Source organism: Pelodiscus sinensis, chromosome 2, assembly GCF_049634645.1.
Source record: "Pelodiscus sinensis isolate JC-2024 chromosome 2, ASM4963464v1, whole genome shotgun sequence".
In the NCBI taxonomy this organism is placed as follows: domain Eukaryota; kingdom Metazoa; phylum Chordata; order Testudines; family Trionychidae; genus Pelodiscus; species Pelodiscus sinensis.
This window is the reverse complement of record NC_134712.1, coordinates 211,733,835-211,758,079: the sequence shown is the minus strand read 5'-3', so window position 1 is coordinate 211,758,079 and position 24,245 is coordinate 211,733,835. Positions and strand designations below refer to the sequence as shown.

At 45.6% G+C, this 24,245-nt stretch overlaps 1 protein-coding gene and 1 long non-coding RNA gene across 9 annotated transcripts in view; one reads left to right on the top strand and one right to left on the bottom strand.

The window, feature by feature from the left end:
• The first annotated feature begins 3,592 nt into the window (after positions 1-3,592).
• PPP1R9A (protein phosphatase 1 regulatory subunit 9A) overlaps positions 3,593-24,245 on the top strand; it is a 265,453-nt gene continuing 244,800 nt past the window's right edge. For 2 of the 8 annotated variants that reach the window (XR_012902046.1, XM_075922342.1), the window contains exons 1-2: positions 3,594-4,327; positions 6,608-8,310. Coding sequence is in view for 7 of the 8 variants with exons in the window: in XM_075922342.1 (XP_075778457.1) it covers positions 6,841-8,310 (1,470 nt within the window). In the remaining variant the exon portion in view is untranslated. Of the gene's footprint in view, positions 4,328-4,446; positions 4,676-4,740; positions 4,886-6,607; positions 8,311-24,245 lie in introns of those variants that run through there. The other 6 variants (XM_075922344.1, XM_075922343.1, XM_075922340.1 and 3 more) reach the window with 5 other exon arrangements.
• The window catches only part of LOC142827341 (uncharacterized), a 41,376-nt gene continuing 22,056 nt past the window's right edge, over positions 4,926-24,245 (bottom strand). Inside the window, exon 3 of the long non-coding RNA XR_012902047.1 lies at positions 4,926-4,976. This is a non-coding gene — a long non-coding RNA (uncharacterized LOC142827341). The remainder of the gene's footprint in view (positions 4,977-24,245) is intronic.

Sequence of the window (24,245 nt, the reverse complement as noted above, 5' to 3'; positions counted from 1 at the left end):
GCCGACTAAAAGTGCCTCACTAAGTATGCCCTCACGACGGTTTGGCTACAGCCCGTATCCACAAGGGCCTCCACTGGCGTGCCCTCCACGCGGACCCTTACAATTATTCTCCCTCCTCCTATGGGTTGTTCCCTTTGGGTTACCGTTAACACTTGCCCAAAGGGGCGGTCCCATCTAAAATGGCCCTCTTGGCCGCATTCGAAACACATATTCTTGGGCTCTGCCTTACTCAGTAGAGTAGGGTTACCCTCTTCGGGGCCAGCTTGCACTCTTGCGGGGTCCTCTCTTGAAGGGCTAGGCCACACGGGAGCCAATCGTTGTCCCCCACTGCCCCCCAGCCCTGTGGTGGCTTTCTCTTGATTCTCTCCGCCCTTTTGGAGCCCAGCTATCCCCCTCTGTGTGGCCGGCGTCTCTCTTTTTGATGTACCCTTCTCCTCTATTCCCTCTGCTGCCAGGTAGTCTGCCATAAAGCCCACAGCTTTGTTGAGGAGGTGAGGTGGTGTCGCCGGACCCATCGCTGCCTCTCAGTGGGCAGGATCTGTATAAACTGTTCTAGGAAGACCATCTCCACCACCTGCAACCCAGTTTCCTGATCGGGCTCCAACCAACGTCGGCTGGATTCCTGGAGCTTCTGGGCCACGGCCCTCGGGCGGGCCCGGGGGGGGGGGGTGGTAGCGCTCCTGGAGGAACCTGTCAATAGGTCTCCAGCATAACCCCTAACTGATCTAGGATCACCTCTTTGACCTTGTGGTAGTGGAGGGCCTCCTGTACCGAGAGGCTGCGGTAGGCCAACTGCACTGGCCTTGACAGATAGGGGGCCAGGAGGGTAGCCCACTGATCTTCTGGCCACCCAGGCAGTGGTTGCAACTCTCTCAAAGATCACCATATACGCCTCTGGATTGTCTGTTGGTCCCATCTTCATTAAACGTATTGGTAACTGGTACCCGCTGCCAGGGCCAGCCTCCATTGGCCCTGCTGGTCCAGGTGCCAAGGGTTCTACGGCCGGGTGCCGCTGCGGCCATCTCTCCTGCTGGATCTGTTGTTGCTCGTATAACTTCCGTAAAAGTTGCCTTTACTGTTTTTGATTCAGCTGTGTCTGTTGTTGTTGGTGCTGTCTCTTATATTCCGCTATCCATTCTAGCAGCTTGGGGGTCTCCATCTGAGACCCCAAATGCTTTCTGAAAAACCTTCCTAAATAAAGTAATAAGTCTCTCTCTTGGGGCCGCCCAGGCCCTCACCCGCACCCCACCATCAATCTATTATCACATCTATCTATCTACACCTACTCCTTTTTTTTTCTTGACCCCTCACCTCAGGGATGGGACAATACCCACATTCTCCACCACATGTAATCCTGCTGGAGAGGGGTGTACCGTCCTACCCTTCCCCCGTCCCCAGTGGTCAGCCCACCAGGCCTTAACAACATCAGTTCTGCATTCGCGGGGACCGCCAGTGCAGCGTGTGTTCCTAGTCCGCCGGCACCCTTTGCAGCGTGACCAGTACTTAAGGTTCAGTACAAGATTGGTAGGGTGAGCAGCAAGGGAAGGTAGGGGGGCTCGGGCCTGCCTTCTCTCCGAGCCCTGACGCAAAGCCCTAAGAACCAGAGGGTTTGTCCCTGGTCTGGTTGGTGGGGTTGTGATCCGCAGCACAGCAACCCACAGGCTATCCATAAGCCACGTCCTGGGCCACTTCCTACCTTCCTCCTGCGCCCTCCAGCTGCTCCCTCCAGATGGGCAAGTCTCTTTTCTCTCATGCTGGCAGCGTGCCTTTTGAACTTCCCGCCGGTGCCATGTCTGATGTAGAGAGGGCCGCAGCTTCACGCTCGGCACCTTCCCTTTACTCTCACCAGGATTGGAAGGGCTGTCCGGCATTGCCGGCAGCTGCCAAGCATGCGCGGCAAAGTCGGGGCTGGGCTTGGGGCAGTGCCTCGCTTCAAAGCTCTGGGGACGGCAACAGCTAGTGTGCAGGGCGCCGGGGCATCCCTGACACACCCTGTAATACCTACCAACTAAATATGCTTTATCAAGTATATCTTTTTGTTTTGTTAATAAAATCACCTTTTTTTAAGATGATGATTTGAGTCTTGTGTCCTGGAAAGAAACAGGAAGTCTGTCTGTGTGGGTATGTCTGCCTGCCTAAGACTGAGTGGTCAGCTACCAGAGACTGCAGTTTATTTTCTCTTTGTTTTTTCAAGCTCTCTTATGGTAAAAGAGCTTGAGCTATCCCAGGGGAAGGAATTCAAGTGTTCCTCCCCTTTTTTTAGGGTTTAAATCACTTGATGGTGGCAGCTTTTTTTTTCTCAGAGCCAGTGCATCTGTGACTCTAAGACATTTTTGTAAACAGAGTCTATGGAGGCAAGATATTTAAGGTCTCTTGTGGGCCCCTATCTTCTGCACTCGGAGTCCAGAGTGGAGAACAGCCCGGACACCAGCTAAACATGTCAGTAAGGCTAATGCTTACCTGGTAACCAGTTAACCTTTTACATCTCTACCATGTGCCCCAAGCCCTGGGTTTAGTTGTGGCAGGAATTCCAGGATCTGCCTGGAATGAGATGGTTTTCCATAACATAGAAAGGGAGAGGGCTGATCAGAGGGACAGCAATATTGTAGAGTGACTACTGGGAGCAGCCACACCACCAAGAGAGTGGCAAATTAGTTCTGGGACTTGCCATTTTGCCGGCCATCGGACTGTTGGCCCGTCCCCAGTCCCACCCCCTCTGCTGAGGCCCCACCCCCTGAGAAGGGGAGGAGGTGGGGCAGTGCACTGAGCGCTCCACAGTCACTCCGGAGCACCAAGGTGGGTCGGAAGGTGTGGAGAGGGAAGGGGAGTGTGTGTGCAGTCCAGCTCCTGGAGCATTAGGGGAGAGGAGGAAGTGGTTCCAGCCTTCCTGGCCTGGTGCTGAGGGCAATAACACTCTGCCCCCAGAATGCCTACAGTAGACGCTCTGGAAGTGGAATGTGGGCATGCATGGCCAGGTTGGTGGTTTGGGAAGGCAGCGCCTTCCCTTGCCTAAGCCATTGGATGCCCACGGACTGGTAAGTGACTCCCTGCCTCAAACTCATCCCTTTGCCCTTGAATGTGACACTGGATTGTGTGCTTTGCTAGACAGGTGGAGAAAGCCCAGCCCTGAAAACACATCAAAGGGCAGGGTGTATGGCCCCCGCCAACCCAGCCCCAGGAATATGCCAGCTTGGTCCCAGAGACATGTTGGTGTGTAGGGTGCACAGGGCAGTGGGTGGCCACCGGCCCTGCTCTGACTCCTGCACCCTCAACACCATGCCCTGAAAGATCTGGGGAATGCCAGGTAAATCTTCTAGTAAACTCTTTGTGAATTGCTGTATGATTTACAAATCATCTTCTGGAGTGCCAGTTTCCCAAACTACTTGGGAGATATTGCTGGATTCCCTTCTCTGGAATTAAGTTTTCTTATCATCAATGCAAAACCTGGAAATGATTGTGGGGAATGTTGGCCCACTAGCAATATTTACCTAGTTAACAAAGAAATGTCAGCAGTATCTGGGCTGTTTGTGTGCTTAAAAAAAAGGAACCAGTGTAGACCTATCTGCTTAACCCAGCAAAAATACATATATTGTAGTTCCAGATTGTTTTGTTTTCATTTGTGACTTGCTTGCACGTTGTTCAAAGGCCACTTAAAAACATTAACGGAGGGCGGAGGAGAGTCCACCTCATGCCTATCCTCATAGGCCTGATCCTGCAATAAACTCTCTCCTGGAGCTTCCTGTCCAAGTGAAACTTAAAGTGCAGAGCTGGCCTGACTCAGGAGAGGTCCGCTGGCGTCGGTCTGGCCTGCGGAGGATGCCCCGTGTCTGCGCCCCCGCAGGGGTGAGGCCGGAGTCAGAGCATCAGTCTCACCTGCGGCTGCCGGGCCCCCTTTCCAGCGGGGTCGCAGAGCCAGCGGGAGAGTCAACAGGAGCCTAGAGCAGGTGCACGGCCCGCGCTCAGGAAACCGCCTCAGTCCCCGCGCCAGTGGCTCAGGTCTCCAGGGAGCAGGTTGGCGCGCGGCTGTCCTGTGGCCGGTGTAACGACCGGCCCGGCCCGGGGGTGAGTGCCATGGCTACGGCTCAACGGCCGCGCGCGGCGGGAGGAAGTGACCTGCGCGCAGACCTGGGGGAGGGGACGGGGCTGGTGAGCTCGTGGCCGGAGGCGGCGCGCCCGGCCGGGCTACTGGAGGCGCCCAGGGGGCTGCAACAGGGTCACCGGCGCCCGCCCTCGCCCCTCCCCGCGGACTGGCCGTGCGGCCGGACTGCAGCTGGAGCGTGGCTCGTCCCCTCCCCGGCGGAACAAACCATTGCGGCGCGGCGCGGAGGTGAGGCACCTGTCACCCGCCGCCCGCCCTCGGCGACGGTTGGTGGCAGCGCACCCCCGCGGGGCAGACGTTGCGCAAGCCCGGCCCCCAGGGAGCCGGGGGGGGGGGGGCTGCGGCGGGGCGCGGGAGCTTCCTCCCCCCAGCTCCGTGTGCGCGGAGCGTGTCGGCGCCCGAGCCGCCGCTGCCTGCAATGGCGCTGAGTAGCGGAGTCGGAGGCTGCTGCCCGCTGACAGGCTGGGGGCGGCAGCCGCGCTCTGCCTTGGCGCGGGCGGCTCGGAGCCGGGGGCTGGGAGAACTGCGGCTCTGAGCGCGCAGCCAGCCCGGCGCGGCGTGCAGCTCCTCGCCCGGGTAAGGGGTCCGGCGCGCACTGGGGAGCGGCGGATCGGGGTGCCGCTTTTGTTTGCTTCCCCCCGCGCCGGGACACTGAGCTTTGCCCCTGGGTCGGCCAGGGCTGCTGCTGCCCGTGCGCAAGGTGGCTCCTGAGCCGGCGCGGATGGGATCCGCTCGCCTTTCGGTCCGGAGAAACGGGTTCTTCGCAGCACTTCCCCTTTCAGACAGGTTTGCTCGGTGTCGCCAGACAGGATCCTTTTACCTTACCTTAGCCTTTCCTTTTCTTTTTATTATGATCATTGCAAACATCGGCTGGAATCTGTAAAGGGGGAGGGAAAGAGAAATGATCAGTGGCTAAGAAAAAACCCTGCTAATTATACCCGCGTTTCTATAATTGGGATTTTTTTTTACAAAATTAATGATTCGCAGCATAGGTGCTGGAACTAGGACTATTGGGGGTGCTGCAGCACCCCCGAGATTAAAGCGATTTCCATCATATACAGGATTTACAGTTTGGTTCAGTGGCTCTCAGTACCCCTGCACAGCCTTTAGAGCCTTAGCTGTGTGCAACCCACTGCTGCTTGTGCATGGGTAGCTGGCTGGGCTTGAGTTTGAAGGTTTTGCTTTGGAGATTTAAGTGTGTTCTCTATCAGTAAGGTAATGAGGGGATTGTGCCTTAATAGCCACGTAATATTTCTTAGTCTAAAATGACCTCTTAGGCTTAAAGATTGGTGAATAGATGTGTAAGATACTTGATCCATAATCTTCTTGCTCTAAAGTGCTAGGTGTGACTGCAGCGGTATAGCATTCCTCCCTCTGGGTAAGGAGCACAACATCACTCATGCATTGCATTTGGAGCTTGCAGCAGTAAATGATAGCCTTAGAGAGAAAAAAGGAACCAGAAGGACACTAATGAGTGAGATTTTGCTCTCTGTTAGTCATATGTTGTTCCCCTGCAGTCCTTGGGTCTGATGTTCAGGCTGGAATCAGACCCAGTCTCATTCTTTATTTTAAACACCACTCAGAGCATCTCCTGCCCAAACTGAGAATCTCCAAATTCATTGTGGTGCATCATATCACTTTCCGTTCAGTTTATTATATTTAAAACAGTCTTTTTAGCTTAGTGACTTTGGGCATGCAGATGTGACCGGGAAGACTTAACGCTTTAGCCTGTATCTCCATGTTTTACAATACATTAGATGTTTCTATGTTCTTTGTCATTCTAAAATAATACAAGAAGTGGAAAGGGGCAAGTCTTATTAAATTTCACTTCACCATTTTATACACAGAACTATACCTTTTGGTGCAATTTTTAAAAATTCTTTAGCGCTGTTGTTTCATTGTTGAATGATTATTCATTGAATAGAAACACTATTCAAAGCATATTGGTGAGTAGTTCAGTGAAAACCTAGGTGGAACTGCAAATGTTAGTGGCTCAGGGAAGCACAATCATCAAGTTTGCATGAAATATTTCATACCCAGATACAAATAGCTTTTTCTATATATTTCTTTTTATTTTGTCCCTTATCATCTTCAGTGAAAAAAAAATTGACTGCAATGAAACTTTGGTAACATAATTTTCCTTGTAATTTTATTCTTTATAATTTTGTGTTTCACTGCAACAAATTTATTTGTGTTGTAATATGTTTGTAGCATAAATATGAACAGCACAAAATTGCCATGTTTCATAGTGGCATGTTAATAATTGGTACTTGGAAAGAAATGTTATGTGAGCATGCTAACTTTTTCACACTAACTGTTGAATCTTTAACAAATTGGGTCTGCTTTAGAATTTTAATACATATATGTGTATTTTGGTATTGATGCTGTGTGAGGGATGAATCCCTGTGGGTTTTTTTGTATTTTTTTTATTAAAATTGAAGTTATTGATTAGATGAGAAAAAATACAAATGCATAACTTGACTTTAAATGTTGTACTTTTTGTTGCAGGTTAAAGCTACATTTATTCTGAAAATCCATCAGTCTTGCCTGTTGTTTTGGTGTCATGGTTGCTTACACATAATTAGATAATATCTGACAGAACAACTACTGAATATGGCCCTGATGGAGACCAGTGCCACATGAAAGGCACTTTGTTCTCAACCAGAATCTCACTTGTAATTGAAGACTGAAAGTGGTACATCAGTCACTATGTGAATTGGTTTTTCACTCCTGAAATAAACATGATGAAAACAGAATCTTCAGGAGAAAGAACAACCCTCCGAAGTGCCTCTCCTCACAGGAATGCTTATAGAACTGAGTTCCAGGCATTAAAAAGCACCTTTGACAAACCTAAATCAGATGGAGACCAAAAAACAAAAGAGGAAGGAGAGGCCTCTCAGCAGAGCAGGGGGAGGAAATATGGCTCAAACGTCAACAGGATTAAAAACCTATTTATGCAGATGGGCATGGAGCCCAGTGAGAACACTGGAGTTATCCCTAAAACCAGAGGGAAAGGTGGTCCCCAGTCTCCTCAAAGAAGAATTAGACCCAAAGAATTTGTGGAGAAGACAGATGGTTCAGTTGTAAAACTAGAGTCTTCAGTTTCAGAAAGGATTAGTAGATTTGATACTATGCATGATGGCCCTTCCTATTACAAGTTTACTGAAACTCGAAAGATGTTTGAGCGAAATGTTCATGAAGTGGGACATTCCAATCGCTATTCCCCAAAGAAAGAGAGAGTAGTTTCCAATGAACTCCAAGATGAGTGGTGTAGCTCAAAGTCTAATAGAGGCAGTTCTGATTCATTGGACAGTCTTAGCTCAAGGACAGAGGCTGTCTCTCCAACAGTGAGTCAGCTCAGTGCTGTGTTTGAAAACACTGATTCACATAATGTGGTCATTTTAGAAAAGTCAGAAAACAATGAAGAATACTCTGTAACTGGTCATTACCCACTAAACTTGTCATCTACTGTTGCAAATCTACCCTCTACCGTTTCAAACCTTGATGGATTCAGTCCCTTAAAAGATGCTAATGCCTGGTCCTCACCAGTGAAACAAACTACAAGTTCTGTATCTGCTGAGACCATCCAGCAAAATAATACGTCTTCTACAATAAGAGAAGAAACTTCTAAAAGCACTTTGCCAGTATCAAAAACAAATGAAGAAATAAGGAAGAATAAAGAAGCAAGTTATGAAACTGTTGATGCCTGTGTGACAACTAAGCAAGAATTGGCCAGCATAATTAACAGGGAAAAACCTGAAGAATCCTGTGCCGGGACTAAGGAAAAAATAGATTTAGAAGTTTCTTTACAACAGAAAGAACAGTCAGAAAATGCAGAGGGTGTTTGTATTGGCACTGGAGCTGCAGAAATATCAAGAACATTGGTAGCGAGTTGTGGTTTTGCAGCAGATGCAGTTTCAGATGCTACTGAATCCCACTATGATGATGCAAGTGGAAAGGAAGTCCAAGAAGACTTGAATGCCTTTCAGAGTTCACATGTATATATGCACTCTGACTATAATGTCTACAGGGTGCGATCAAGGTATAATTCTGACTGGGGAGAGTCAGGAATGGAACAGGATGATCAAGATGACAGTGATGAAAACAACTATTATGAGCCTGATGTGGAATACTCTGAAATTATTGGCTTGCCAGATGAAGATGAAATTCCAGCAAACAGAAAAATTAAATTTAGCAGTGCTCCAATCAAGGTAAATTCCCCACCCCTCAACTGTAATTCTTATTTGAGCTTAATGTTGTTCATGGCAGACTTTTGACAGTCGCATCTGGTTCTGAAAAGATTGCAGAGGTCCTTGAGATGTTGTTGTTGTTGTTGTAGTTTTCAAGTGAGCATAATTTCAAATAATTTAAATGGAGTGGAGTTCTGATGATTTTCTAGTCTATTTTATGGTTGATTAAACCAGCAGAAATTGAGAATAAGTTTTGGTTTGCGAGGCTTTATAATCAAACGGTACCCGTTCAAGTTTATAGGACTCCATAAATTTATAAATAGCATGGGGAAAAATAAAAGGTGTCCTTTTGGTGACCGTCAGATTTAATTATTTTAAAAATTAAAAATAATGAACAGCTGTTTTTACTTTAAAGAACATCTGTGAAGAATTAAAGTGACTGGAGTGAAATACTGTATGGTATGAAATATAATGTGCTGTTGAACAGCAATTGTGATTCACTAGTATTGAGTCATTCATCTTATTTATCTGCATCAGTAATATTTAGTTGCTAGCTTCTTCACCAGTCGGTCTTCATGCATAAGTAAAGTAGGTATTAGTATACATGCTTTAGTGACTTATGTGCATTGACATAAATTCTAAAGGTAATTTAAAGGTAAATCCACTGAAATATACTTGATTTAAAAACAGTTTAACACCTAGAAATGTGGACTGCTTTAAGTGTTTTAAGTTGGGGAAAGAGTAGTGGACACAGTGACTAGTTAAAACAGCATTTTACCTCTCAGAATCTGGGTTGAATTGTGCATAGATTGCAAGTGAAGCATATTTGATAATCTCAGGATGGTTACTAATGGACACTTCTCCATGTTGAAAAAAATACTATGCTCTTTGGTACACCTGACAGACTATAAAGAGCCAAACACTCAGTTGATGCTGAGGAGGAGTAAAGTAAGATGATTTTCTGAAAAGTGACACTGTAAAAATGGTTTCATCTTCTTCCTCTCTGTATTCTGAGACCACCACTACTTAGTTTAGTTTCAAAAATAAACATTTTGCAATTTGTCCTATTCCTGTGGCTCCAGCTGCTCTTGAGTGAGCTGGGTTCTGTTCTAGCTCCTAGTAAACAACTTTGTTGATTAATTAAATTCCAGTTACTGGACCAAATTCTGTCCACTGTTACACCTGTTCAGTATCTTTGAAGATGTGCCTGATTTCTCCATTGCCTTCCCCATTGTATAGTCATTTACAGTTATGAAAAGTGAATGCTGACCACTACCAAAGTAGAAAAGGAGCATTTTATGCCTATTCTTTCACTGTTGTAAATCATTATATAAAAAGGAAGACTGTATTAAATTGTACTGAAGGGGTTGAACAAATATAACTGAGGAAAGAATTTGGTTCTGCAATTAAAGCTTTGAACCCCATTGAAAGCAATAAGATTAAGCAAATACATATTTGGGGAGAATGAATTCGTATTGATGGTGATGCGGAAGTCAGGAAGAACATAACTCGATTTTCACATTCTAGGATAAATTTGCAAGGCTGTCAGGTAGAAATAGTCCTTTTTATTTGTGGACTGAGCAAATATGATCTAGAAATTGCTGTGTGACAGTAAACATGGAATTCAGTGAAGTGTTAGTCATTGTTTTAAAATTTTCCTCAAACTGAAATGTACAGATGTAAAAAATTATAAGACCAACAGAAGTGTTTCCATAAAAGTGTTTGTTTTAAAAATTCCAGTGCAATCATTTATTTTAAACAAATACACATTCCTCTACAATGGTTGAAACCTAAACATTACAGCATTAAGAATCTGAAAGTGAAACTGACTTAATTGATTTTATTGTTTACCTTCTGCATCTCAGACAAGAACATCAGTAGAAACAAAACTGGATTATATAACTTAGTTCACTTTTTTAATGGAAAGGATTTAATAATGTGGTTAAAAGAAACTTACTTACAGTGTATGCCCCTGTCAAGCATGTTGATATTTGGAAATTACTTGTAAATGGAGCAAGCAGAATCTGACCTTGTATATGTAAGAGAAAATTTTAGCTCATACTCCTCATTCCATGAATAAGATCACTTTAATAACAAAACGTTAAAAGACATAACACTGAAATCTGATTTGTAAATACCTTATTTGCACTTAATCTTTTGAGCAAAACTTTTAACAGTATAAACCCAAGAAGTTATACACCTGTAGATCATTCAGATAATTTAACTAAACCCTTTAATTACACTTTTGTTAGAAATGTGGTAGAGGGTAATGTACTACAAAGGTTTTTGGGAAGCATTGTGTACTTCTATGTCCTGGCACTTCTAATAGGCAAGACTTCTTTAGTTTCCTGGAAAATCTACAAATTATGGAAATGTTGTTCTTCAAATCACAGTTATCCTGATTCCAGGTAATCAATTTAGCAAAAGTGACAAAGGGACATATTCAAAGTTGACACAGGCTAATTTTTTATATTTTTTTAACTGGTCATATTTTTTTTCTTTTAGATGCTCTTCATTCCTTCCATTCCTGTTTTAGAAATCTTTCTAGCTAGACAGCTATAAAGCCCTCTGTGGTACTGAATGAATATCTCATACAGTTGAGGAAAGCAGTATGATTGCTTTAAAAATGTTCTTGTTATCTGAGCTCTAAACACCTAACACCTGGGATAAAAGAGAAGTTTTATTTAAGTTACATTCTAATAATATTATATATTGCTATGTAATTGCCGATCAGGAAGAAAACAAATCCTCAAAAGCCATATGTGTGTAAATGGTAAAAGGGACATTGACACTTTTAAAAAACTTTTTATCCTTTGTTTTTTCCATTTTTGTATTTAACATCTCTAAACTCCTTTTCACTTCATCAGTGGCAAAGCTGTATGTATTGTATGGAGTGTCTGAGAAGGTGGGGCTTTGCTAGTTGTTTTCAATAACCTGAAATTTCTGCTTTCTGTTATGAGAGCTGTTATTAAAAAGGATAAAGTTTGACTTGACTTTGAAGAAATATGGCATAGACCATTGAAGTTCAGTAGCAAAACTTCTTCAGTAGGAGCAGAATTGGGTCATGTTGTCCTTAAAAACTATGTTCCACTATTTCAGTTGTATTACTAATTGTAATAAATTATTGTTACCGTAAAACATCCCCTGACAAGTTTCTGTCACTCAAAGGAAAAGGAACACTGTTGTAATTATTTTGACCCTGAGCATCCTTTACTGCAGAGAAGAGGAAAATTGTGGAAAGCTGTACTGACTTGTGGAGGAGAAAATGGTTTAAGATGGTGGTTTTCAAACTTTTTTTTTCTTGTGACCCAGTTGAAGAAAATTGTTGATGCCTGTGACCCAGCTTAATTTGACTGGAGTGTGGGCTCCAGGGTGGAGCTGAGGATGAGAGCTTTGGGGTACAGGAGGTAACTCCAGCTTTTGTGGGGGGTCAGTGTTGGGGCAGGAGAGGCTTACCTTGAGCAGCTCCCAGTCAACAGTGCAGCGAGAGTGCTAAGGCAGGCTTTCTGCCTCTCTTGGCACCACAGACAATGCTGTGCCCCAGAAGCATCCAGCAGCATGTTCCCAGCCAATGGGAGTACAGAGCTAGTGCTTGGGGCAGAGGTAGTACATGCAGCTCTGTGTGCTCCAACCTCCCTCCCCTACCTAGTAGCCTCGCCTGCTGAGCAGTCAGCGGTGCCAGGACAGATAGGTAGTCTGTCTTAGCACTCCCACTTATCACCTGATCCACCTGCACCAACGAGACCCAGTGCCTGATATTTCACAACCCAGTACTGGGTCACAATCCATAGTTTGAAACCCATTGGTTTAAGAGAACCCTGAGTATTTTTTTTGTCCTGTCTGCCAAAAATCTGTGCAGCCTCTTGCATATGTGAAAAAGGAAGTGAACCTGTGGGAAAATTTTTCACTAAGAGAACTACAGTAAAAGTTTTGGAAAGTGAATGCTGCTTGCTCATTCTCTCTTCTTCCATGTAGCAAACACTGCAATTCCCTCAAAGGGTATGCTTAGGCTATGGGGCTATTTATTGTGGTGTAGATGTCTACACTCAAGGTGCAGCCTGAGATCTAGGACATTCCCACCTTATAGGGACCCAGACCCTGGGCTCCAGCCTAAGCCCAGAAGTCTACATTGCAATGGAACAGCCAGAGTCCTAAAAGCCTGATCAGGTGGCACAGGCCAGCCACAGGTTATTAACTACAGTGTATTAACCCAGAGTAGGTGTGTGAATGACTAGTCGACTATCCAATAAGTAAATGCTTATCGGATAGTCAGCACACTAGTTGACCAGTCGCTTCCCCTGACTCTTGCTGCATCTATCAGAAAGAGGCAACAAGGGGGGAAAGCGGGGGTTCTTCAAAGTGGCAGTGCTGTGTGGAGTCAGGGGTCTGCCATTTTGAAATGCCATGTTCAGCCTGGGATCCCCAGCTGGCTTGGGCTGCATGCAATGTTTCAAAGTAGCAGTGCTGCATGGAGACCGGGGTCTGCCGCTTTGAAACGCTGACCCCGGGTTCCGTGCAGCGATGCTGCTTTGAAACACTGCAGGGAGCATGGGGCCAGCGGGGGACTTGAGCAGTTCCCCACTGGCCCTGCGCCCCCCACAGTGCTTTCACCTTTGAAGCGCTTTCAAAAGCAAAGGCGCCCTTATCAACTAATCGAATAGTTGATGCAATTTGTATTGACTAGTTGATTAGCCAATTAATCAAAATTCTATATCCCTAATCCAGAGATGTCAAAGAGCACAACTTTGGGCTAGCCGGTAGTGGTAGTTGGTCACAGCCTGCCTGGGCATGTTGCTATGCTTGGTGTGCTCAGGTTAGAGGAGAAGGTTGAAAGAGAATCCTTCTCTGCAGGTAACACGGAAACTTGTGGTTTTTATGGCTACCACAGCATTTTTCCATCTCCATCCTCTGCCTGTTTCACATCCCTGCCTGTTCTATGCAGCAATAAGGGAACCAGTAAGAGGGACTGTGTAAAAGCACTTGACAGCATCTCTTGCCCAACAATGAACTTTTAGTATACATTTGAGAAAGAAGTACGTTCTGTGGGAAGGTCACAGGGTTTGATCTACTCTTGAGGGTAATATTGGCAGAGCTACCTTGGTCAGAGGTATGAAAAAAACACACCGCTCCGATTGTCATAGCTTTTCTGACATATGATGCAGTGTTGATGCAGCTGTTTCAGTGGAAGAGTGCTTCTGTTGATGTAGCTAATGTTGTTGAGGAGATGACATTTCTACACCAACAGAAAAACTGTTTCTGTTGTTGTAGACTGCATCTGTGCTGCAATAGTTGCCATAATATAAATGTACCCTTGAATTCTATATTGTGTCAATGATTGCTTTGTTGAAATTGGGTACGTCATGTAATTGCTCTGTGCGTTACTTTATGCATCTTTAAAATGTAGATAATACTCTTGTAGCTTGGTCTGTGTAATGACAATTTAAATATTATTTTGCTCCAGGCATATTTACTTAGGAGTAGGGATGTCAACATGTCGATTATACGATTAACTGATAAAACTAGGCTTATCGGTTAATCTTGTTGACTACATGCATTTCCTTCTATCCTTGCTGCCTCTGTATTAGTGGCAACAAGAGGAGGGGGGAGCTGGTGCTGGGGGGAACTGGCTTTTAAGCCAGTTCCCCCGTCAGCACCAGCTCCGAGGTGCTGCCTGCCGCCCACTGCGCTGCTTCCTCTATTAGAGGCAAAAGCACAGTGGGGAGCAGGGGAGGCTTCCTCAAAGCAGCCTCTGTCTGTGGGGAGCCTGGACCCCCTGCGGATAGGGGCTGCTCCTGGACTAGCCTCTGTCCATGGCCAGTCTGGGCTGCTGCAGAAAGAGTCTGCTTCACAGCAGCCTCCCTTCTCCCTCTGCCCTCCCCCCACAGCAGCTTCTGTTTGCAGGGAGCTTGGACCTTCTGCGGGGTATCATAGGCAGCAGTATGGGGTAGCAGGCAACCAGTCCGTAAGGAGAGCTGGTTTTTAAACTGGTTTCCCTCACGGACTGGCTCCCACCTGGCACCTCACTCTGCTGCCTCTACTACAGGGGCAGCAGTGCAAGGTAGCAGGGGGCTCCCCGAGAGTGGGGCCACAGTGTTGCCACCTCTGAGGACTGTAGAATAGTTGAGTAACCAATAAGAATTCATGTGGTTAGTCAACTGACTATTCAATTACCTGATATTTAACATCCCTACTTAGGAGAGCATAAATTAGTTGTCCAAAAGTCAGCGTTAATTTGACTTCTTAATGCCCTATTTTAATCTTTGCTAACAGCATCTTCCTCCAACATACCTAATTTGAGTTCAGTTTTCAGGAAAATTTAAGTAAATGTAATAGTGTTTCTCAAACTGCTATTAAGCAGCTGAGCTTCTCTTCAGGAAACTGAAACCCATTCCACCCACAACCCTGAAATGTGGTGTTAAATACTACCTCAAATGAGAGGTCACTGACAGTACATAATGCCAACCTTCACTGTATGATACTTCCTGCCTTTTCCTTCATGTTGTGATGAGTAATGAAATATTTTAAAGGACAGTGTTGTAAACTATCCTCATTGGCATTCAGGGTCCCAGTAGGTTCAGGTAGATGTTGCTAAATTACACTTGGGTCATTGTTTTAAGAATTTTGAGGATAAAAAGCTATAGATTTGTAAAAATACTTAAAAAAATGAGGACCAAGTGAAGGACTGTTTAACTTCCAAGTGTGTCCTTTGCACTCCACTGGGATCTGCCCCATACTTGGGGAAATGCTGTACTATAGGATGTAAAATAATAGATACAATCTCACTAATTTAAATAACTAAATTTGGTACAACCACAAAAAAGAAGAAAACAGCGAGAATCCAGCTCCAAAGAGCAACATAAGCAGTGTTTGATGCAGAGGTAATTTGGCTATTGTGTGCAAGTGTGTTCTAATAGTTTACCTGGCCAGTATAGTTAAATACACTGTGGACACTGTCTCCTATCCTGAGCTGCACAAAGCATTCCCCTCAGTCATGGAACTGTGTGGCTGCCATTCTGGTCCCAGGTGAAAATTAAAGTAGCTTTAGGGGTATTTAGCTTTGAAAGACCATTTCAGCCACTCTGGATTGCTGGGTATTTGGTACAGTACAGCCCTATCACCTGTGTTAACTAGCTTTCCCACAGCTGGAGGCCCAAACTTGGTTTAAAAACACAACAGACAAACCCATGATAGCTTTAAGGGACTGGAGTTTCTGGCCCAGTGCTCCCAACCAGAAAGGATTTGTGAGAAAGTTTGAAGCTGGGCTGAAATTTGAGGTGTGTGGTGTTATCCCACAAGAACATGCATATGTTGACAATCGTTAATTGTATGACAATAGCAGCTACAGGCTTCAGGCAGGTTCAAAGCTTCATTGTGTTAGGTGCTGTGAGAGCACCTAAAGACATCCCTGTCCTGAAAAACTTCCAGCAAAAAGAAAGCAAGTTTCACATGTTTTTCCCACAGAAAGGAGCAGGAGCTGTGCAGTGCATTGACCTTGCCTTGTATGCGGCTGCATACTCTCAAAAGGCAGTAGCAGTGTATTTAGTTACATGATGCTGCCCAAATTGAGCAGACTTTTTGGCCAGGGCATGAAAAATAAATCCAATACTTACAAGCTAAAGCAGTGGCTCTCAACCTTTCTGACTACTGTATCCCTTCCAGGAATCTGATTTGTCTTGCATGCCCCCTATCACCATGTATCTCACTTCACTTTAAAAACTACTAGCTTACAAAATCAGGCATAAAAATACCAAACTGTTTCTGCAAACCTCTCCTGATGGGACAAAAAGCACTGGGCTTAAATTGCAGCAAGGGAGGTTTAGGTTGGACATTAGGAAAAAACTTCCTAACTGTCAGGATTAGGAAGAACTGGAATAAATTGCCTAGGGAGGTTGTGGAACCTCCATCGTTGGAGAAATTTAAGAACAGATTAGACAAACATCAGTCAGGGATGATTTAGGCCAGGGATCAGCAACCTTTTCAAACCAAAGAGCCAAACTGTATCAAAATTCAGAACAAGTGGTCAACAAAGAATGCCTATTTGCATGACTGAAAATATGCAAGTTAATATTATTGATAATTGACATAATGATTAACAATAGCATAAATGAAACATTGTACTCACAGACTTCATTTAATGGGACTTCTGCTGCTGCATCTTTTCACATATTTTTTTGAATTTTACATCATAGCTGGTAAAATCTAGCTTCTTGCACTCATTCAGGCTGTCTTCTGTCAGTCTTATGGCAGGGGGCTGAGGATGTGGGGGCTCAGGGCAGGGGTGTCAGGTGTATGATGGACTCTGGGTTGGTGTGTGTGTGGGCAGGAGTGTTATGACACTGTGGCCAGATGGGGGCTGGGTTCCAACTGGGAGCTTGTTGGCCAGGCTTAATTTTTAAATAAAGTAAAATGTCAAACACAAAAGGTTTCAACATTTTCTTTCTTTATGGCAGGAGTGGGAAACCTTTTTTCATCAGGGACCACTGACCCACAGAAAAATCAGTCAGGGGCCATACAAGTGAGAGGCAATCCGCCCCCCCCCCCATAACCAACAACCCTCCGATCCCCCCTCCCCCAATCCTTACTGATGTGACCTCCAGCTGAAGCACCTCACTCCCCTGGTGCTCCAGCCCCATGGTGGGAGAGGGCCAGGAGGAACTGAGGTTCAAGGCCTTAGGTAGATTTACTCTTCTGGGGTGGGGTGAAAAATGAGGGATTAAGTGTGCAGGACAGAGCTGCCAGTGAGTGGGATAGGGATGGATGGGGGTGCAAGAGCTGAGTGGGAGGTGGGATGTAGGAGGGTGTGAGGTCTGGGTGGTAGGTGGGATGTAGGAGGGTGTGAGGTCTGGGTGGGAGATAGGGTGCTGGAGCAGGCTGGGAGTAGGGTGTCTGGCTGGAGAGAGAGGGCAGGATCAAGGGAGGGTGCAGGAGCAGGCTGTGGTTAGGGTATGTGGCCAAGGGTGTTTGGCTGGGAGGGAGGGGGCAGGAGCAGGCTGGGGGAATGGTGTCCAACCAGGAGATGGGATAGGAGTCAGTTAGCGGGCTGGAGGTGCTGCGTCTCATCGGCAAGGTGAGTGAGGGTATGGGGCTACGTAGTCTGCGCATGGGGGGCACTTACTTGCTTTTGTGCTGCATCGCAGGTACCATGTAACACTGCCTCCCACTGCTCTCATTCGCCAGATTCTATGTCCCCATGAGGCTTTCCCCCAGCAAGGGGAAGGAAAATGGCAGCACATGGAGTCAGTTTTGGCTCCGCTTATTCCCCCCACATGCCAGATCCAGTGGAGAGGCTCATGGCTTTCTTCACCTGACCTCCCTTCTTCCCCTCTGCAGGAAGCTGGTGCTGGCATTCCAATCTTGTGGGAAGTCATAAGGCTGTAGTGCTAGCACTGGCTTCCTGTTGTGGGAGTAGCTAGGAGGGGCTGACTTGGAGCTCCAAAAAAGCTATATCTGGCTCCTAGTGAGCCGTGTTTGGCTTGCGAGCCATAGGTTGCTGCCATTGAGTGGGATAGGGATGGGGGTACAGGATCTGGGTGGGAGGTGGGACCCCTGATCTAGGTGCTTGGTTCTGCTATGAGGACAGGGAACTGGACTTGATGCACTCTTGAGGTCCCTTCCAGTTCTAGTGTTCTATGATTCTATAAACAAGTCTGTATGAAACTTTAGTTTGTACTGAATGCTTGTTCTGTAGCCTGTTGTAAAACTAGGCAAATCTAGGCCATATAGATTAAACAGGATTTTACATCCCTAATTACTTAGCCCGATAAATATGTTTAATCGGTTAACTGATTAAACAGGGATGGGCGGGAGGACTGCACCAACCAAGCCAGACTGGAAACTACTCCCTGCTCATCACTCCCAGGCTGGACTGGCCCATCTGTCATGGGGCTGGCCCAGTCCATTTAGACAGTCCATGGCAGGCCTGACCTGGGCACATTGCGAATGGGGGCTGCTCTGGCTGGGCTGGAGTGTGTCTGCTCACGGACGGGGGCTGCGGAGCTGGAGCAGCCACTTGCCTGTGTCTGATGGGAGGCTGCTTCAGCCCCCGCCGGTTAACCATAATATAAGGGTGATGCTTACCAGTTAACCATTCACATCCCTAATCTAGATGATATACCCTTGAAACATCTCTGCATACCCATGGGGGCACTTGCAACTCCAGGTGAGCTTATGGATTAGGCCTATTTTTGAAGCAGAAATATTAACGACCAGGGCCCCTCCTGAGTCGCATCCCTTCCAATCCTTTCATCTCCTGGTTGATCCCTGGCTCACCAGCAGGGTCCAGACTCCCTTGTCTGCTACAGGTGGTTCCTCCCGCCCCTAAGTGAATGCCTGTCAGGCCACATAGAGAAATTTGGGGCTTGAAAACATGATGGTTACTGTGGCTCTGCCTCATCCCATTTAACCAAAGCCACAGATACTTTGGGGGCTCCCTGAGCTCAGAGTCCTGGTACAGTTGTATCCCTTTCCCCCCCTCTACCTCTTATCAGCTTTATATTGCCTCCCCTGCTATCATATATTGTAGTTTAACTTCAATTATTCAGTGTATTGCATTGCTGAATCTATCGCCCCTCCCCTTCCCCATTAAACGTGTTACAGTGGATGGGAGTGGCGGCCCTCTGTACGCTCTGCTCTTAACAGTGGCATTTAGGAACCCTTGACTACCTTAACAGCTAAACTTTCCCAAAATGCTTTTTGGACCAGTGGTTGGGCCTCCCCTTCACTCCCCAACAATTGCCTCTGGATTCTGTACAGCAGTGGCATTGGAGCTGTTTGTGTGTGCAGACTAGGGAAGCTATTAGTGCACAGTTTACACTCCATTCACATTTGTAAGGTTATCTACATAACCATGAGGCCTAGAGATTTTTTTTCTGGGATTAGGGAAGGTGAATTCCACAAAAGATGATGGTTTTTGAATCCCCACTTGTTATCATTAAATACAGTATTAGGCCCTCTGACAATTGATCTGTTTCCATTTCTTTTTCTCTCCCTCATCTTGATTTTCCACTTTTCTCTCTGTGACTTCTGCCACAGTTCAGAGCAACTCTACCTGTATTCCTCTCTCTGATTTAGCAGGGGCATCCACAATAGGCTGCAGGCTCTCCTGTCTATCACCGTTCTTTAGTGGTGACATAAAACTCCCTCCTTTCTGACTAGGGTTTTCCAGGCTGCATAGTCCCCAGACTATAGTGTTGCATTCAAGCAAGAGATTCTGACTACACAGAGGTTAATAACAGAATAATTGGTCCCCATTATAAGGTACAACACAGTACTTCCTATGGAAGTCTGTTTTATTCTGAAGATGAAAGCATTACAGAGAAAACATTAAAACAGTACAAGAAGTTATGGATGGCAGGTAACATAGGCAGGGGAAGGCATTGTTTTCCTAAACTACCTGATGAGGCCCTGGCCAGGTGCTACCTCTAGGTCCCCTTCTGCCTGCTTCTGGAGGCTGTGGAAGGCAGGCTGGGGACTACAGTGCACTCACTGATGGGGCAGGGCTTAAACGGGACTGGAGGCTTGGTTGGGGGATAGTGGGCTTCAGTGGGTGCCAATGGCAGCTGGGACCCTGCTTCCCTCCCGGCTGGGACCACACTGCCCAGCAGTTTCAGGGCCAGGAAACAGGCCAGGGCCACAATGGGGGTGCAAGGGCCAGTGGCCACAATGGGGAAGAGGGCTTGGAGCCTGTGGGTGCAGAAGGGGTCAGGCTAGGGAGCTAGTCATAGCCTGCCTTCCCAAGCTAGGGGCTCACCTACCACCCATGCAAGAAGCTACACATATGATAAAGGTGGAATCTCTGTCCTTAGAAGTTTTTAAGATGAGGCTTGATAAAGCCCAGCATGAGATGATTTACATGGAGTTGGTCTTGCTTTGAGCAGGGGTTTGGATTAGCTCACCTTCTGTGATCTCTTCTGACCCTAATCTTCTGTGATTCTAATGAAGTTTCCAGAGATCACCTCCGGTCTAATATAGGTGCTGGCAGAAAGAGTCCTTCAAAACCCCATTCAATGGGTTTCCTTGTGCTTTCAGGTTCATCTTTATCTCAGAACAAGCCCTTGGTCTTACGGGACCTCTGTAGGAGCAGTCCTGCCATTTGGATTGGGACCATCTAGGGGGCAGGGGTTCTCTCCATTTACTTGATCAGGAAGAAGGCCAGGGTCCAGTATAAAACCAGACTATTTACCTAAAACCCCTTTGTCTGTTGATCCCTGGATAACCCACTCCAAACTAGTATACATTTACCTCTCCAGGGGCTGGCTCCTGAGGGCTCATCACTGGAGCCATTACATTAGCATCCTTGTCCTCTTGGAGAAGTTGCATACAATTCCAAAATAATATATACACAGTACATTCTTTACACAACAAATCTCAAAGGGTATGTCTACACTTACCCCCTAGTTCGGACTAGGGAGGCAAATGAAGCATACTGAAGTTGCTAATGAAGTGCGGGATTTAAATATCTCGTGCTTGATTAGCATATTCGTGGACTGTCGCCATTTTAAAAAGCCGGTCACCCGATTTAACTTGCTGCATGTAGATGCAGTCGTCCAATTTAACTTGCCACATGTAGACACAGTAGTCCAATCCAAAACTCTTCCCTTTAATTAACTAGTACTCCTCATTGCACGAGGCTTCCGCTTGGCCTCCTACCTCCCCTTTGTGCTAGTAAGCTGGTTCCCCATGAGCCCTGCTCCCACCTGCCGTGCTCCATGTATAAAGATGTTATCACTGAAATAAGTGCATTTTAACATCCATAGTGATTAATAATAAAAGGGCTCAATGTTGTTGGGATATCAATTTGCAGCTACAGTACGAGAGCTGAGGCAGCTCAGTATGCGAAATGACTGTTTTGCTAAGAGGACAGAAGTCTGATAACTTGACAATCATGGATCTGATTGTAGAAACATGGGAGTTAGTCCTAAATTTATCACAAATCCTCACTCTATGTTGTCCCGTATTTTGGGAAGTTTCCATACCATGCAATCATGTTGTAGGGACTGCTGACAGATCTGTATGCTTCTTGTGTGTATGAGATGGAGTTGTAACTTCTTTCTTTTACTAGTATTTTTTGAGAAAGGGAAGATGTGGTTCCTTGAGTTCCCATTTTATACTTTCCTTCCTTTTTGCTTTCCAAAATGATTGAGCAATACATCCATTGCACAGGCGTATTCCCATTAGAAGGGCCTTCTTTAAATAGTAACTACTTCAAGAGACATGATTTACAGGATTTGTATGGAATCTTTGTAAAGATGTTTAAGTTGAAATGTAATTTAAGGATGTTTAAGACTCCCCAGCTGATCCCGGATTCTGGGGAAATGCCACGGAGAGCCCGGAGTCAGCAGGGGACTCCCCAGCTGTCCCTGAGCTCCCCTCCTGCCCCTTTAAAATGCTGCCTTTGCGTGATTCAAAGGGGCAGCTGTGGAACCCCGGGGTCAGCTGGGGACTCCTGACACCCCTTTGAATCGCAGATTCCTGTCGCTCCTTTGTGCATGCAGAATTTAGCTCTGAGAACAAAATTTATTACCTTTTGGATATCCTAGAACTAGCCTAAACTCCTGTAGGCTAAGCACATCAGCAGTTATTTCATGTTCCCCTCTTCTGCTGTCATTTACTGCAATGGCCAGTATGCCCAGTGAATAATTTCTTCTTGTATGAGAGAGTGCTGCGAGTCCAAAGGAGATTTTTAATATTCAGACTGGATTCCATGTGCTTCCAATGCCTTTTTACTTGTCAAGATGACTACATTTCAAATGTACTGCTAATTTTGCTTATAGAAGGGCATTAGCATCTGTGTGTTCTAAAAGGACGCTGTCATAGATTCCCCCCCAAGTCACCAAGTCCACAGCCAATTGAGACTCACTTTTAAGGTTTTAAAGAGTGTCATAAACAGACATTTCATGGTTATAGCACAATAGGGCAAACTTATCAGCTTGTCAACAAGTTGAAGAAGGACCCTGTAATTGCAGGGATTTAAACATCGTGGTAGTTTCGCATTGTTAAGAGTGAAAATATCTCCCAATAATAGTCCAGTCCTCAAATACTGTCTAGACCATCCCTGATAGACATTTATCTAACCTGCTCTTAGATTCCACAACCTTCCTGGGCAATTTATGCCAGTGTTTGACTACCCTGACAGTTAGGAAGTTTTTCCTAATGTCCAACCTAAACCTCCCTTGCTGCAGTTTAAGCTCATTGCTTCTTGTTCTATCCCCAGAGGCCAAAATGAACAAGTTTTCTCCCTCCTCCTTATGACACCCTTTTAGATATCTGAAAACTACTATCATATCTCCCCTCAATCTTCTCTTTTCTAAACTAAACAAATCCAATTCCTTCAGCCTTCCCTCATAGGTCATGTTCTCTATACCTTTAATCATTCTCGTTGCTCTTCTCTGGACCCGCTCCAATTTCTCCACATCTTTCTTGAAATGCGGTGCCCAGAACTGGACACAATACTCCAACTGAGGCCTAGCCAGTGCAGAGTAGAGCGGAAGAATGACTTCTCGTGTCTTGCTCACAACACACCTGTTAATGCATCCCAGAATCATGTTTGCTTTCTTTTCAACAGCATCACACCTCTGACACATATTCAACTTGTGGTCCACTAGAGCCCCTAGATTCCTTCTTGCCATACTCTTCCCAGACAGTCGCTTCCCATTCTGTATGTATGAAACTGATTGTTCCTTCCTAAGTGGAGGACTTTGTATTTGTCTTTATTAAACTTCATCCTATTTACCTCAGACCATTTCTCCAATTTGTACAGAAGTTAAACTAACTGGTCTGTAGTTTCCTGGGTTGTTCTTATTTCCCTTTTTACAGATGGGCACTATATTTGCCCTTTTCCAGTCCTCTGGAATCTCTCCTGTCTCCCATGATTTTCCAAAGATGATAGCTAGAGACTCAGATACCTCCTCTATCAGTTCATTGAGTATTCTAGGATGCATTTCATCAGGCCCTGGTGACTTGCAGACATCTAACTTTTGTAGGTGATTTTTGACTTGTTCTTTTTTAATTTTACCTTCTAAAACTACCCCCTTCCCACTAGCATTCACTATGTTAGGCATTCCTACAGACTTCTCGGTGAAGACCGAAACAAAGAAGTCATTGAGCATCTCTGCCATTTCCAAGTTTCCTGTTACTGTTTCGCCCTCCTCACTGACCGGTAGGCCTACCCTCTACTTGGTCTTCCTCTTGCTTCTAATGTATTTATAAAAAGTCTTCTTGTTTCCCTTTATTCCCGTAGCTAGTTTGAGCTCATTCTGTGCCTTTGCCTTTCTAATCTTGCCCCTGCATTCCTGTGCTGTTTGCCCTATATTCACTCTTCATAATTTGTCCTACTTTCCATTTTTATATGACTCCTTTTTATTTTTATATCATGGAAGATCTCGTGGTTAAGCCAAGGTGGTCTTTTGCCATATTTTCTATCTTTCCGACACATCGGGATAGCTTGCTTTTGGGCCCTTAACAATGTCCCTTTGAAAAACTGCCAACTCTCCTTAGTTGTTTTTCCCCTCAGTCTCGATTCCCATGGGACCTTACCTATCAGCTCTCTGAGCATACCAAAATCTGCCTTCCTGAAATCCATTGTCTCTATTTTGCTGTTCTCCCTTCTACCCTTCCTTAGAATTGTGAACTCTATGATTTCATGATCACTTTCACCCAAGCTGCCTTCCACTTTCAAATTCTCAACCAGTTCCTCCCTATTTGTTAGGATCAAATCGAGAACAGCTTCCCTCCGGTAGCTTTTTCAACCTTCTGAAATAAAAAGTTGTCTCCAATGCAGTCCAAGAACTTATTGGATATTCTGTGTCCCACAGTGTTATTTTCCCAACATATATCTGGATAGTTGAAGTCCTCCATCACCACCAAATATTGGGCTTTGGATGATTTTGTTAGTTGTTTTTTAAAAAAAAGCCTCATCCACTTCTTCCACCTGGCCTGTAGTAGACTCCTAGTATGAC